Consider the following 15,281-nt stretch of genomic DNA (forward strand, 5'->3'; position numbering starts at 1 on the left):
GATGTTGGCTACAATTTTATTGTATTTTTTTTTTTTTTCTGGTTTAACATTCTTACATGAAGCGGGAAGATGCACAGAAATCCTTAGTCATACTGTACATACAGGGAAGAAAATAAGTATTTGAACACCCTGCTATATTGCAAGTTCTCCCACTTAGAAGTGATGGAGGGGTCTGAAATTTTCATCGGAGGTGCATGTCCACTGTGAAGGAGATAATCTAAAAAGACAAGTCCAGAAATCACAATATATTATTTTTTCATGATTTATTTGTGGGATACAGCTGCAAATAAGTGTTTAAACACCAGCGAAAAACAATGTTAATATTTGGTGCAGTACCCTTTGTTTGCAATTACAGAGGTCAAACGTTTCCTGATGTTGTTCACCAGGTTTGCAAACACTGCAGGAGGGATTTTGGCCCACTCCCCCACACAGATCTTCTCTAGATCAGACATGTTTCTTGGCTGTCGCTGAGAAATCCAGAGTTTCAGCTCCCTCAAAAGATTTTCTATCGGGTTTAGGTCTGGAGACTGGCTAGGCCACGCCAGAACCTTGATATGCTTCTTACGGAGCCAGTCCTTGGTTTTCCTGGCTGTATGTTTTGGGTCATTGTCGTGTTGAAAGACCCGGCAGCCCCGACCCATCGTCAATGCTCTGACTGAGGGAAAGAGGTTGTTCCCCAAAATCTCACAATACATGGCTGCGGTCATTATGACCAAAAAGTTCCATTTTGATCTCAGCTGACCACAACACTTTCTCCCGTGACTCCTCCGTATGATCCATATGGTCATTGGCAAACTTAAGACGGGCCTTGACATGTGCTGGTTTAAGCAGGGGAGCCTTCCGTGCCGTGCATGATTTCAAACCATGACGTCTTATGTTGGATTACCAACAGTTGCCTTGGAAACGGCGGTCCAGGCTCTTTTCAGGTCATTGACCAAGTCCTGTCGTGTAGTCCTGGACCGATTCTAAGCGTTATTGAGACCCCACGAGGTGGTATATTGCATGGGGCTCCACTCCGATTGAGACTGACCGTCATGTTTAGCTTCTTCCATTTTCTAACGATTGCTCCAACAGTGGACCTTTTTCCACTGAGCTGCTTGGCAATTTCTCCGTAGCCCTTTCCAGCCGTGTGGAGTTGTATAATTTTGTCTCTGGTGACTTTGGACAGCTCTTTGACTTGAGTCTTACTGATCGTATGGGGTGGCAGCTAACGACCTCACACATGACTCCATGATTTCTATGTGGGAGAACTTGCAATATAGCAGGGTGTTCAAATACTTATTTTCTTCACTGTATCAGGCTTTAAGCTTTTACTGCAGTTTCACATACAATAAAACAATTCTGAAGACTGAACTCTACACGAGTTCAGTTTACAGCTCGTATGTAGACCGCAGTAAAACATAGCCCAGAACACGGGAGAGTAACTGTCGACTCAGCAGATGAAATTGCGTTTAAAAGATAAGCTACTGTAAATACAAAACAACCGTCCCGTATCCGACAAGGTTAAAGCCTCGTGTCGCACGAAAGAGAAGCTGCGCAGCTCCGATTCGGGTCACATTACGTCACTTGCGTCCCCACCCTGGCGTCGCTCGCTGTTGCCCCGACTCTTCTCCGTCTCGCCTTTGCTGCAAACGTCAAATTCAAAACATTTCTCCGTCTTTTGTCCGTGGCCCAGTTCCCGTAATGGGAGCACGAAACAGCGCCGTGTTGACGATCGAGCCCTTGTCGCCCGTGTCCGTCCCGTCGAGCACGCCTATCGGCCATCGATCGCTGGATATTGATGCAATCTGGATTTGGTTTCAATTTTTTGCGTGCCTCTCAGGAGCGTCTGTTGCTGTCAGTGCTGCCAAGGCACGTTGCCATGGAGATGAAAGCTGACATCAACGCCAAGAAGGAAGACATGATGTTTCATAAGATCTATATCCAGAAACACGACAATGTCAGGTCAGTCTGCAGTGTTTTATTTACATCCATCCATTTTACGAACCGCTTATCCTCACAAGGCTATCTTCAGGTAGGAGGCGGCGCACACACACACACACACACCGGTAGCGAGCCAATCGCAGGGCACATAGAAAACAAACAACTGTTCACACTCATCATCACACCTACGGGAAATTTCGAGTCATCAATGAATGCACGTTTTGGGGATTTTGGAGGAGTGCCCGGGAAAAAAAACACGCAGGCAACGGGGATTTGAACTCAAGGTCCTCAGAAGTGCGAGGCAGACGCTCATTGTGGCGCCGTGGTTTCGTACATTTTCCTCAATTGATTAAAAATATGGCGGGACGGTGGATCAGCTGGTAAAGCGTTGACCTCGCAGTTCTGAGGATCCGGGTTCGATCCCCTGTGTGGAGTTTGCATCTTCTCCACGTGCCTGCGCACATTGTGAGTACGACTGCTGTCTGTCTCTACGTGCCCTGCGATTGGCCGGCGACCAGTTCAGGGTGTGCCCCAGCTCCTGCCCGTTGACGGCCGGGACAGCCTCCGGCACTCCCCGTGACCCTCGTGAGGATATGCGGCTAAGAAAATGGATGGATGGATTAAAAATGTAGACTTAATTGCCGTTCATGGTAATTTCATGCATGGTGATGTAAGATATGTGTTCTGATATGATGGATAATGTCACAACATAGTCTACACACACACACACACACACACACAGATGGAGGTTAGTGTGGCTTTATGGGGTCTCGCCTAATTAACGCCAGTGAGGGAATAATTAATAACCGGCAGCCAAGAAAAGATAATCCCCAAAGATGAAGAATCTTGGTACGCATTCAATTACAGCACTCAGCCAACACGCTGCGCACATTCACCATCTGAAACAAACTTTGATTCTTCAGCCTGAAATGTTATTCTGTCATGTTGCCATGCAGCTTATTGTTCTTTGCCGCTTATCCTCACAAGGGTCGCGGGGAGTGCTTGGAGCCCATCCCGGCTGTCAACGGGCAGGAGGCGGGGTACGCCCCGAACCGGTTGCCGGCCAATCACAGAGCACGTGGAGACAGACAAGAGTCGCACTTATAATCGCACCTAGGGGCAATTTAGAGTGTTCAATTAATGTCGCATGTTTTTGAGATGTGGGAGGAAACCCACGCAGGCACGGGGAGAACGTGCAAACTCAAACCCCGGCGGGGCCGGTATTGAACCTGAGTCTTCAGAACTGTGGGACCGACGCTTTACCAATTGATCCACTGTGCCGCCTTGTTGTATCATATTTTATAAACTTTTTTAAAAATCCATCCAACCATTTTCTTTGCCGCTTATCCCTCCGAGGGTCGTTGGCAGTGCTCGAGTCTATCCCAGCTGTCAACGGGCAGGAGGCGGGGTACACCCCGAACTGGTTGCCAGCCAATCGCAGCGCACAAGGAGATACAACCAGTTCACGGTGTGCCCCGGCAACTGCCCGTTGACAGCCGGGATAGGCTCCAAGCACTCCCCGCGACCCTCGTGAGGATAAGTGCCAAAGATAATGGATGGCTAGATAAGATGAAGGATGCTGGTGTTTACAACTTGTGTGTTAAACGTCTGGGGGAAAGAAAACTCTCCTTGGCAACCCAGGTGTAACGTTCTCATTGAAAATTATTTGTCTGCCTGCATCAAGCCCGGTCGATGTCACACGCCCGATAACCATCTACCTCACCGTGATCGGTCTGCCCCGCACACAACATTGTGAAAGTGCCATCCATATAAAACTCAAGGGCCGCACTACCGTTATACTTTCATGTTAAGGCAGGGGCCGGAAAAATTTCATCCTGCGGGCCGCAAATGTCCCGTGGGCCCCATGTTTGAGACCCCTGCCTCAGCTGCTGCAGTTCCAGCACACGCTATTTGTTTCTCCCACGTGGCCAAGTTTGCCGACGTATCCTGGTAGTCAAAGAAGATGCAGTACATGCATGGAATCAAATCTGAATTCGGCTTCATTGACTGCACAAGTGGACGTGAATCAGATATGAATTCTCTTCCCGATATTGTCGCATACATTTTTCATCTGGAAACCTCAGAATAGTGTGGAAAGCTTCCTTTTTTTTTTCCCAGCAGAAGCTTGTTTTCATTTCGTCGTGAGCTATAATCGTCAACATTATAGAAAATAATAATAAAAATAATAATAATAATATGTGTCCTCCTCAGTATTCTGTTTGCCGACATCGAGGGTTTCACCAGCCTGGCCTCCCAATGCACGGCGCAGGAACTCGTGATGACGCTCAATGAACTCTTCGCACGCTTTGACAAGCTGGCCTCGGTAATGCTCGGCGGTCACTTGGCGCCTCGCTGCGACTTCTCGTTTTAAAATATGTTGTTGTTTTTTTTTGTCAAGGAATAAATAGATTTGGATAATCGCTTAAAGGTTGTGGGGAAGGGACTACGCTCAGCGTCCTGTTCAGTAGTTTAGATTTTTGCCCTGATGGATTGCTAAAAATTATATGCACCTTTCAAACAATGAAATCTTTCAAAATTACCGTTGCATATTTGTAACAACCACTCATCCGAAACATGATCAATTTATATATTTATTATTGCATTTTGTAACGTTTGTAAGTAATGTATAATGACTACATTGCACGCATCTTTCACAAAGTGATAAAATTAAATGTGAGCGCTGTTAAAATTGCGCATTTTGGAAAGCACAATTGACCCAGGTGTTGGATTTCACGAGAATGCGCAGGTGTGCCAAATGTGAATTGAATCTTTCATTCAATGGAAACATAAGCACATTTTTAAAGAAAATTGCGGTGGTTTGGATTAACAACGTATCCAATAGGTCATGTAATATGTACCCTATTTTGACAATGTGATGTTATTCCTCTCTCATTTAATGGCGTTTTGAGAAGATTTTTATTGGCTATTACAAATTTTCATGGGCGCCGCCATTTTTGGCGAGTCACATGACCTACGTGTGCGGATGTGACGTAATAGGCGCGCAAACCTGGCTCGATTATGATAGGACACAATTATGACCAGCGCTGATTTCTCAGATTTATCCTCATAGGGTGAAGAAATAGCAGTATCGGTTGATAGTGAAGACGGAGGAATACTTCCATATAGATTTGAACCTGTGTTGAATATTCGGATGGTTCTTTGGACGAACAAAAGCCCCCGGAGCTCGCTCGCGGCCGGTCGCCGGAGCTCACTCATGGTCGGTCACCGGCTGCCGGAGCTCACTCGTGGCCCCCCACCGGAGCTCGCTTGCGGCCGGTTGTCGGCGCTCGTTCGCGGCCCGCCACTGGAGCTCGCTCTTGGCCGATCACCGGCCGCTGGCGCTCGCTTTTGGCCTAACGCCAGAGCTCGCTCGCGGCCCAGTGCCGGAGCTCGCTTGCAGCCCGCCACCGGCGCTCGCTCGCGGCCGGTCGCCGAAGCTCACTCGCGGCCTGTCGCCGGAGTTTGCTCGCGGCTTGCGTCATTCCGTCTGAAAAACCATCTGAATAGTCAACATTATTTACAGCCACAGGTTCAAATCTGTATGTATCAGTATTCCTCCATCTTCCCGATCAACCGATACTGCCATTTCTTCATCGGATGAGGATAAATCCGTGAAATCAGCGCTGGCCACAATCATTTCCTAACGTAATCGAGCCTTTGTGTGCCTATTAGGTCACATCCACGCATGTAGGTCATGTGACTCGCCAAAATGGCGGTGCCCATGAAAATTCGTAATTGCCGATAAAAATCTTCTCAAAACACCATTAAGTGAGAGAGGATTAACGTCACATTTTCAAGGTACAGTACATATGATATGATCTATTGGATACATTGCTGATCCAAACTGCCGGAATTCCACTTTAAGGAAACCGTCAGCATGTTTTTGTGTCCATTGCTGCAAATAAAGCATGGTAATCCCAAAATGTTTTTTTCTTCAGGAAAACCACTGCCTGCGGATAAAAATTTTGGGTGATTGTTACTATTGTGTGTCCGGGCTTCCTGAGCCCCGTGCGGACCACGCCCACTGCTGCGTCGAGATGGGCGTGGACATGATTGAGGCTATCTCGTGAGTAGAAAGACAAATTGCAAGCCTCGTTTTAGCGAGTTTAGTTTTGCTGCTGGGGGGGTCGGAAGCACTGACCTCCTCGGCATTGTGTCCTCAGGCTGGTGCGGGAGGTGACGGGAGTTAACGTCAACATGCGGGTCGGCATCCACAGTGGCCGCGTACACTGCGGCGTCCTCGGACTCAGGAAGTGGCAGTTTGACGTGTGGTCTAACGACGTGACGCTGGCTAATCACATGGAAGCGGGAGGCAAAGCAGGGTGGGTGGAATCGGCACCAGGTCCAATAAACACGTTCCAAGCTCTCACGTGGACCCGAGTTCGGATTCGTGCCGGGCGTTCCTGAACCTCGTGTCTCCCTTCAGACGAATCCACATCACCAACGCCACTCTGCAATATCTCAACGGCGACTATGAAGTGGAGCCCGGTTTTGGAGGGGAGAGAAACGCGTATCTCAAGGAGAATAGCATCGAGACCTTCCTGGTCCTCGGCTGCAGCCAAAAGAGGGTCAGTGCTCAAAACGGTTTCAATGGGGATGAAAAGGTCGTACGTTGTGAACAGTATGATGCAGTGAAATGTGCTTTTCGCTGCAGTAATGGCACTTGATGTAAGCTTTCGATTTAGTTGCGCTGAAAAGGTAATAGATGAGCATTAGCAGCCTGGTAAGTTTTTTGGAAACTAATGAGTCATTCTCCATTGGCAAGAGAAACATATGATCCCCTCACAGTTTTCGTCACTTTTGAGGCAGAGGCAGTTTTCCCACCAAAGTCACGATAAAAGTATTGATATGAGCCTTTAGTCAGTGGGACACCCCTGTACCACCCGTAAAAGGAGTACTCGTAAGAAAAATCCAGAAATCACAATGTATGATTTTTTTTTTCAATGATTTATTTGTGTGATACAGCTGCAAATAAATTGTTCGCAATTACAGCGTTCAAATGTTTCCTGTAGTTGTTCACCGGGTTTGCACACACTGCAGGAGGGATTTTGGTCCACTCCTCCACACAGATCTTCTCTAGATCAGAAATGTTTCTTGGCTGTCGCTGAGAAACACAGAGTTTCAGCTCCCTCCAAAGATTTTCTATTGGGTTTAGGTCTGGGGACTGGCTAGGCCATGCCAGTACCTTGATGTGCTTCTTACGGAACCACTCCTTGGTTTTCCTGGCTGTGTGCTTTGGGTCATTGTCATGTTGAAAGACCCAGCCAGGACCCATCTTCAATGCTCTGTTCCCCAAAATCTCACAATACATGGCCGCGGTCATCCTCTCATTAAAACTGTGCAGTCGTCCTATTGTCCCATGTGCAGAAAAACACCCCCAAAGCGTGATGCTACCACCCCCATGCTTCACCGTAGGGATGGTGTTCTTGGGATGGAACTCATCATTCGTCTCCCTCCAAACACGGTGAGTGGAATTATGACCAGAAAGTTCCATTTTGGTCTCATCTGACCACAAAACTTTCTCCCATGACTCCTCTGTATCATCCAAATGGTCATTGGCAAACTTAAGACGGGCCTTGGCAGGTGCTAGTTTAAGCAGGGGAACCTTCCTTGCCATGACATCTTACCAACAGTCACCTTGGAAACGGCGGTCCAGGCTCTTTTCAGGTCATTGAGCAGGTCCTTTCGTGTAGTCCTGGGCTGATTCCTCACCTTTCCAAGGATCATTGAGACCCCACGAGGTGGTATCTTGCATGGGGCTCCACTCCGATTGAGATTGACCGTCATGTTTTTCTAATGATTGCTCCAACAGTGGACCATTTTTTTCCCCACACCAAGCTGCTTGGCAATTTCTCAGGTGTTGTAGGATTTTGTCTCTGGTGTCTTTGGACAGCTCTTTGATCTTGGCCATGTTACAAGTTTTTAGTCTTACCAATTGCATGGGGTGAACGGTTGTCTTTATGCAGCTAATGACCTCACACAGGTCCATCTGGTTCAGGATAATACATGGAGTGGAGGTGGACTTTTAAAGGCGGACTAACAGGTATTTGAGGGTCAGAATTCTAGCTGATAGACAGATGTCTTATTTAAATACTTATTTGCAGCTATATCACACAAATCGTTGAAAAATCATCCATTAAGATTTCTGGATTTGTCTTTTTAGATGATCTCTCTCACAGTGGACATGCACCTACGATAAATTTCAGACCCCTCCATAATTTCTAAGTGGGAGAACTTGCAATTTAGCAGGGTGTTCAAATAGTTATTTTCTTCACTTTATATGCGGGTGAGATCATGAAGCAAGCGAGACGACGCCAAGAAAGTCTTTGAGCTCCGGAACCGAAGAACAGTCACAAAGGACGTCGCACTTCGTCACTCGCGCTGTTGTTCTCAGCGCGGCAACAGTTGGTAAAGCCCTCATGTTTTTCTCTCTGAGCAGAAGGAAGAAAAGGCGATGATGGCTAAGATGCAGAGGACGAGAGCCAACTCCAACGAGGGACTGATGCCACGCTGGGTCCCTGACAGAACGTTCTCCAGGACCAAAGACTCCAAAGTGTTCAGACAAATGGTGAGTTTCCACCAACACACGCCGTGTGTGGACCCGTCTAACGCTTTTGAAAAGGCCGTTTTTGAGTGTTTGATTGTGTTCCTTTTTTTTTTTTGTCTTGTTCAGGGCATTGATGAAACCTCCAGTAAAGACAAGTAAGTACCGCAAACGTGTGGACTGTTTCCATCCTTTTCTCCATCTTCTGATCCGTCCCTTTTATAGCCGCGGTGTTCAGGAGACCATGAACCCGGAGGACGAGGTGGACGAGTTCCTGGGACGAGCCATTGACGCTCGGAGCATCGACCAGCTACGAAAAGACCATGTCAAAAAGTTTCTACTAACCTTTCAAACCTCGAGCTTGGAGAAGAAGGTCCGAAACCCTTTTTTAATCGTCACTGCTTGCTTTTATGACCTCATTTCTTCTTATCTGTCTCATTTTTTTCTACTTTTGCAGTATTCCAAGAAAGTGGATGACCGTTTTGGTGGATATGTTGCCTGCACTCTACTAGTATTCTGCTTCATATCCTTCATACAGATTGTTATTTTTCCACAGTGAGTAGCATACATGTTGCAGTGACTCCTCGGTTCTCGAACGTCTCTGTTCTCGAACAAATCGGTTTTCGAACGAAGATTTCGAGATTTTTTTTTTTTTTTTTTGCTTCTTTTTTCGAACGAAACTCGCTACTCGAACGCCCTGGACAAGACCCGGAAATAACATAACAGGCGTGGCCCGACCAGCTGAGCCACGACGTGCGTCGTTATTGTGTATAACCGAGCCTCTGTACGCAGACGTGTCCCGTGCAATGGGAAATATCAATTCGGTTTTCGAACAAATCGCTTCTCGATCCACCTTCTGGAACGAATTGTGGTCGAGAACCGAGGTTGTACTGTATTACCGTATTACACTCTAATGTGTCATACACTTAATTGTGTGTGTGTGTGTGTGTGTGTGGGGGGGGGGGGGGGGACTCCTGTGATCTGTATTCCCATGCACTTATCCCAGTGGAACACAAAAGAGCCCAACATGAGACTTCTTCAAATAAACTTACAATACTGTCAAGCAAGGGCATCAAACTCATTTTACTCGCGGCCCACATTGTACTTGCGGTTTCCCACAAAGGGCCGTTATGGCTGTGAGACCATAAAAATCCTTAACCGCCTCAACAGATTTACACATGAAATTTACGAAGTAGTTTTGGACTCAGAACTCAAGGGTTTTTACAACTATTGTTGTTTGGTCACACAAAAATCCTTGTAATAGCGCAACAGTATCATTTATGATATGACAATTGGAAATTTTGGTACAGATTTGAACAAAAAAAAAAGTTGATACACGTGATTTGGCGGGCCACATAAAATCATGAGCCGTGCCGGATCTGGCCCCCGGGCCTTGAGTTTGACACCTCTGCTGTAAAGTGTTACTTTTTGCTGCACTGCCATCCTTGTCAACAGATGTTTTATCGGAATATTTTCTTTGACATTAGCGTACACTGTTTCTATTCTTTTTTCCCCCCTTCAAGAAGAATCTTGTGTCATATTTGTTTGACATATTTATTGGCAGAATGTACACAGTACTTCAGTGTGAGGGAGTGACTGAAAATGTTGAGGTGGGGAAAAAACAAAAAAACCAAAACGTTGTCTCACTTGCCACAAATGTCACCCTTCACACTCACTGCACTGTTGCCAGAACACGGGCCCCCGTTTGTTCCCCCCTTCACACAATATGGAACCAGCAGGACACGCTGTGCTCCTCCGACAAACATGTGATGACCAATGTTCCCTCCGAGCTGCTGATGTGGTTTCTGTGCTCGGATATTCTGCGTCGTGCGCACGCAAAAAATACAAATCCAACCCAGATTGAAAGTGGAACATACGACTATTCAGTTTGTGCCGTTTTGCAATGTGAGTCAATGAGTGAGGGGTGACTGGCTGCGACGTCGAGCCAATTCACGTACGTACTTGCGCGGCCTCCTGTCAGCGTTGTTGACCGTGATGGCGTCCTCATGGGCCGCCCACCGCCCGTGTCTGGTTCACAAAGCGGCCTGGGCAGCAGACAGCGAAGATGAGCAAGACGTCCTGCTTATGTTTACCCTCGATAATGATTTTTACGATTCATTGACTGTCAGAGTATGTTCAAATAGAAAAAGCGGTGAAACTGGACAAAATGTTCTCTTTTTCAAGCGACAAAGTTCTGGTATTAAAAGTGTGTTGCAAAGCCAAATTAAAGTTAGTTTTTGGAAGGAAACGTGTGGACAGAATGGAAGCTGGACTACATCAAGCGTTACGTTCAGCACAAGTCATTTAAAAGCCGTTAGAATGGCCCTTTCCGACCTGTCAATCACTCGTACAATAATAGCCAATCAGACAGCCGGATTGTCTTGACACGCCTCTGCCGCCATGTTGTCCCACAAGCAATGCTGGTTGCCAGTAGCGTGCGCTTGGAAAAGTTTCTGTTACGAAGAAAATGGTCCTCAGATGGGCTTGGGGAACGTGCAATGGTGATGAAAGATATCCTGCCAGGTTACTAGCTTAAACTTTTTTTTCCATGAGTCAGATTTTTTTGTAAAGTTTGTCAGTGGTGTCCTGTTTTGGTCCAACGCAGCTGCGTAACCAAAATCCCTCAATTCGAGAGAACTTTAGAAGAGCGTTGTATTTTCTGGGAAAGACGACATTGGCCCTTTCCGACCTGTCAATAACTCGTACAATAATAGCCAATCAGACAGCCGGATTGTCTTGACACGCCTCTGCCGCCATGTTGTCCCACAAGCAATGCTGGTTGTCAGTAGCGTGCGCTTGGAAAAGTTAATGTTTCGAGGAAAATGGTCCTTCGATGTGCTGGGGAATGTGAAAATATGATGAAAGATATCCGGCTAGGTTACAAGGGGCCCGGTTGATTCATTTCCCAAAGCCTAAAACACAGTTGACGAAGTGTTTACGATGGATTAAGGCTTGCAGAAGAGCACACGTACAACCAAATCTGGACAATATCAACAAACACAAGGCTGTATGTTCCCGGTTAAGTGAGGAAGAGGTATCTTCTCTGAGTTTGATTTCATTATTATCAGTGCTTTGTTCATTGCAGGAGAACAACTTTCACTTTGTTAGCGTATGGCTGACCTGCTGAATGAAGTGTGTCCTGTTTTATGCCGAAGAGTCGGGTTAGCGATACGTAAATGCGCCATGTCGTGCAAGAGAAATATCTATTTGACTATTTGTATCACATCGAACTTTTAAGACAGAGCACTGGGTTCGATTACGAACCAAATCCAACTTTTTCAACTGGTGACTACGGTACTGACTGAGTTAATCACCATTGTTTAAATGTAGAAAATTGAACCTAATTCACTTCCAAAGACTACAATGATGTTACTCGTGCAAAAAAATAGCATTCACCATAAAACTGGGAGCATCATTCAGCTGTCACCATGACACTGCAAAAGATATTGTACAAGCAATAATTAATTTTACACCGAGAAAAACAGACGATTGAATTAAATTTGGAAGAGGGCTTTCAAATTTATAGTTCATAGTATAAAGCTGGGTTGGACTGTTTAGGCATACTTATATTATTATGATTATTATTATTGTTATTATTATTATTATCTTTATATATTTTGTCGTGTAGTTAAAAGAACACAAGTTTGACATTTTCATTGTAAGTTTTCAAAAACACTTAAAACCGTTCTAAGTTAAAAGCGTTCAGGGCGGCATGGTGGGTCAGCTAGTGTAAAGTGTTGGCCTCACAGTTCTGAGGATCCAGGTTCGATCCTGCCCCCGCCTGTGTAGAGTTTGTATGTTCTCCCCATGCCTGCGTGAGTTTTCTCCGGGCACTCCGGTCTCCTCCCACATCCTAAAAAACATGCAACATTAATTGGACACTCTAAATTGCCCCAAGGTGTGATTGTGAGTGCGGTTGTTTGTCTCCGTGTGCCCTGCGATTGGCCGGCGACCAGTTCATGGTGTACCCCGCCTCTCGCCCATTGACACCCGGGATAGGCTCCAGCACTTCCCGCGACCCTCGCGAGGATAAGCGGCAAAGAAAATGGACGGATGGATGCAACTTCAATGAATGGCACGTCAAATGTTGCTCACCGCTCAAGGACCTCAAGCGTTTGCTCGGACACATCAAAAATTAGAGGGAACATTAATAATGAGACATATTTTACAGAAACCAAATACAAATGTTTGAGTGGTGACGCTAAGCCGAATACTTGGCGGATAGGTCAAGGTTTGCTGATGCGTATGCCAGTCCAAATAAGGCTCCTCACTTCAACCTACAGAGTACCGTACTCCATTCTTCCCAGCATCGAATGCTGCTTTACTTGTCATTCTGTTTTAGATGAGTAGCAACAATTTTGGGGGCAAAAATATATTTGATATGTGCCCCCACTAATCCAAAAAACGCTATTCTGATCAGCATTGCGTTTGTGGAATGACAATTAAAGGCCATGTTGAGAATATCGCCCTCTGGTGTCGACTGAAATTAACGTCCCAAGTCCACGCTTGAACGTCACGTGACCAAACCCGAACTCATGATATCAGGCACTTCCTGTTGATCACATGATGATTTGAAGAATATGTTTCTTCAAAACCTTTCGTAATCAACCTCTGCCTCCGTTCAAGAAGTTAAAGTCCCACTTGTGGTAGCTTTGAGAGAGCTCGCGGACTGGTTTTCGGGGCAAGTCTTGAAGGTGAAAAGGAATCTACACGCTTACCTATTTTTGACATTTATAGTCCAGAAAAATGATTTGACCTTTGGGGATGACCTCCGCTTTGATGAAACATCATAAATATTAAGACAGCAGCTTCTTTTATCCAGTGAGTCTGCCCAATGATCATACAGTATTTGCCCCCCCCCCCTTGAAGTTTTCGACCTTTCGCCGCATTTCTGGCTTCAAACATGAAGATATCCATCCATTTTCTTCACCGCTTATCCTCACGAGGGTCGTGGGGAGTGCCTGAGCCTATCCCAGCTGTCGACGGGCAGGAGGCGGGGTACGCCCCGAAGTGGTTGCCAGCCAATCCCAGGGCACATTGAGACAATCACACCTAGGGGCAATTTAGAGTGTCCAATTATTGTCGCATGTTTTTGAAATCTGGGAGGAAACCGGAGTGCCCGGAGGAAACCCACGCAGGCACCGGGAGAACATGCAAACTCCACACAGGCGGGTCCAGGATTGAACCGGGGACCTCAGAACCGTGAGGCTAACGCTTTACCAGCTGAGCCACCGTGCCGCCACATAAAGATATAAGATTCATATTTTTTGTCAAGAATCAACAACAAGTGGGACACAATTGTGAAGTGGAAGGAAATTTATTGGATTTTTTTAAAATGTTTTAACAAATACAAACCTGCAAAGTGGGCCGTTCAATATTATTCACCCCCTTGCATGAATGCTTTCTAGCGCCACCTTTTGTTGCAATTACAGCTGCAACTCGCTTGGGATACTGTATGTCTCTATCAGTTTTGCACATAGAGAGACTGAAATTCTTCCTTGCAAAACTCGAGCTCAGTGAGGTTGGACTGAGAGCGTTTGTGAACAGCAGTCTTCATCTCTGCCCACAGATTCTCGATTGGATTCAGGTCTGGACTTTGACTCGGCCATTCTAACACCCAGATACGTTGATTTGTGAACCGTTCCGTTGTAGATGTGGCTTTATGTTTTGGATCATTGTCCTGTTGGAAGATAAAGCTCCGTCCCAGTCTCAGGTCTTTTGCAGACTCCGACAGGTTTTCTTCCAGAATGGGTCCTGTATTTGACTCCAGTCATTTTCCAATCAATTTGAACCATCTTCCCTGGGCCAAACCACAAGGCTGCCACCACCATGTTTGACAGTGGGGATGGTGCGTTCAGGGTGATGAACCGTGTTGCGTTTAGGCCAAACATATCGTATTGGATTGTGGCCAAAAAGTTACATTTTTGGTTTCATCTGACCAGAGCACCTTCTTCCACATGTTTGGTTTGTCTCCCACGTGGCTTGTGGCAAACTTTAAACAAGACTTTTTATAGATATCTCTGAGAAATGGCTTTCTTCTTGCCATTTTTCCATAAAGGCGCCATTTGTGTACGACTGATTGTTGCCCTCTGGACAGACTCTCCTACCTCAGTTGTAGATCTCTGCAGTTCATCCAGAGTGATCGTGGGCCTCTTGGCTGCATCTCTGCTCAGTCTTTTCCTTGTTCGAGGTGAAAGTTTAGAGCGATGGCCGGGTCTTGGTCGATTTGCAGTGGTCTGATACTCCTTCCATTTCAATGTGATTGCTTGCACAGGGCTCCTTGAGATGTTTAAAGCTTGGTAAATCTTTCTGTCTCCAAATCTGGCTTTAAACGTCTCCACAACAGTATTTCGAACCGGCCTTGGTGTGTTCCCTGGTATTCGTGATGTTCTCTGCGCTTTAAACAGAACCTTGAGACTATCATAGAGCAGGTATATTTATACGGAGACCGGATTACACACAGGTGGATTCTATTTATCATCATCAGTCAACTTGGAGTCAATAATACCGAGCAACGGAGACTGTGGTAAGGAAGTGAAAAAACGGGTACAAGCGGGATGGAACAGTTGGCGGAAGGTATCTGGTGTTCTATGTTACAGAAGAATCTCCGCTAGGATGAAGGGCAAAGTTTATAAAACTGTCGTGAAGCCGGCCATGATGTACGGATTAGAGACGGTGGCACTGAAGAAACAACAGGAAGCAGAACTGGAGGTGGCAGAAATGAAGATGTTGAGGTTCACACAAGAGATAGCGAAGGTGGACGACTTCAAATACTTGGGGTCAACAATACAGAGCAATGGATAGTGTGCTAAGG

At 46.1% G+C, this 15,281-nt stretch overlaps 1 protein-coding gene across 1 annotated transcript in view; it reads left to right on the forward strand.

Moving 5' to 3' along the window:
• Positions 1–15,281, forward strand: part of LOC133513104 (adenylate cyclase type 6-like) — a 66,439-nt gene that overhangs the window by 40,011 nt on the left and 11,147 nt on the right. The window contains exons 5-13 of the mRNA XM_061843490.1: positions 1,823–1,944; positions 4,135–4,246; positions 5,862–5,989; positions 6,087–6,245; positions 6,350–6,491; positions 8,363–8,491; positions 8,597–8,625; positions 8,693–8,840; positions 8,925–9,022. Of these exons, the coding sequence (XP_061699474.1) occupies positions 1,823–1,944; positions 4,135–4,246; positions 5,862–5,989; positions 6,087–6,245; positions 6,350–6,491; positions 8,363–8,491; positions 8,597–8,625; positions 8,693–8,840; positions 8,925–9,022 (1,067 nt within the window). The remainder of the gene's footprint in view (positions 1–1,822; positions 1,945–4,134; positions 4,247–5,861; positions 5,990–6,086; positions 6,246–6,349; positions 6,492–8,362; positions 8,492–8,596; positions 8,626–8,692; positions 8,841–8,924; positions 9,023–15,281) is intronic.

The sequence above is a fragment of the Syngnathoides biaculeatus genome, chromosome 2 (genome assembly GCF_019802595.1).
Source record: "Syngnathoides biaculeatus isolate LvHL_M chromosome 2, ASM1980259v1, whole genome shotgun sequence".
NCBI lineage: Eukaryota > Metazoa > Chordata > Actinopteri > Syngnathiformes > Syngnathidae > Syngnathoides > Syngnathoides biaculeatus.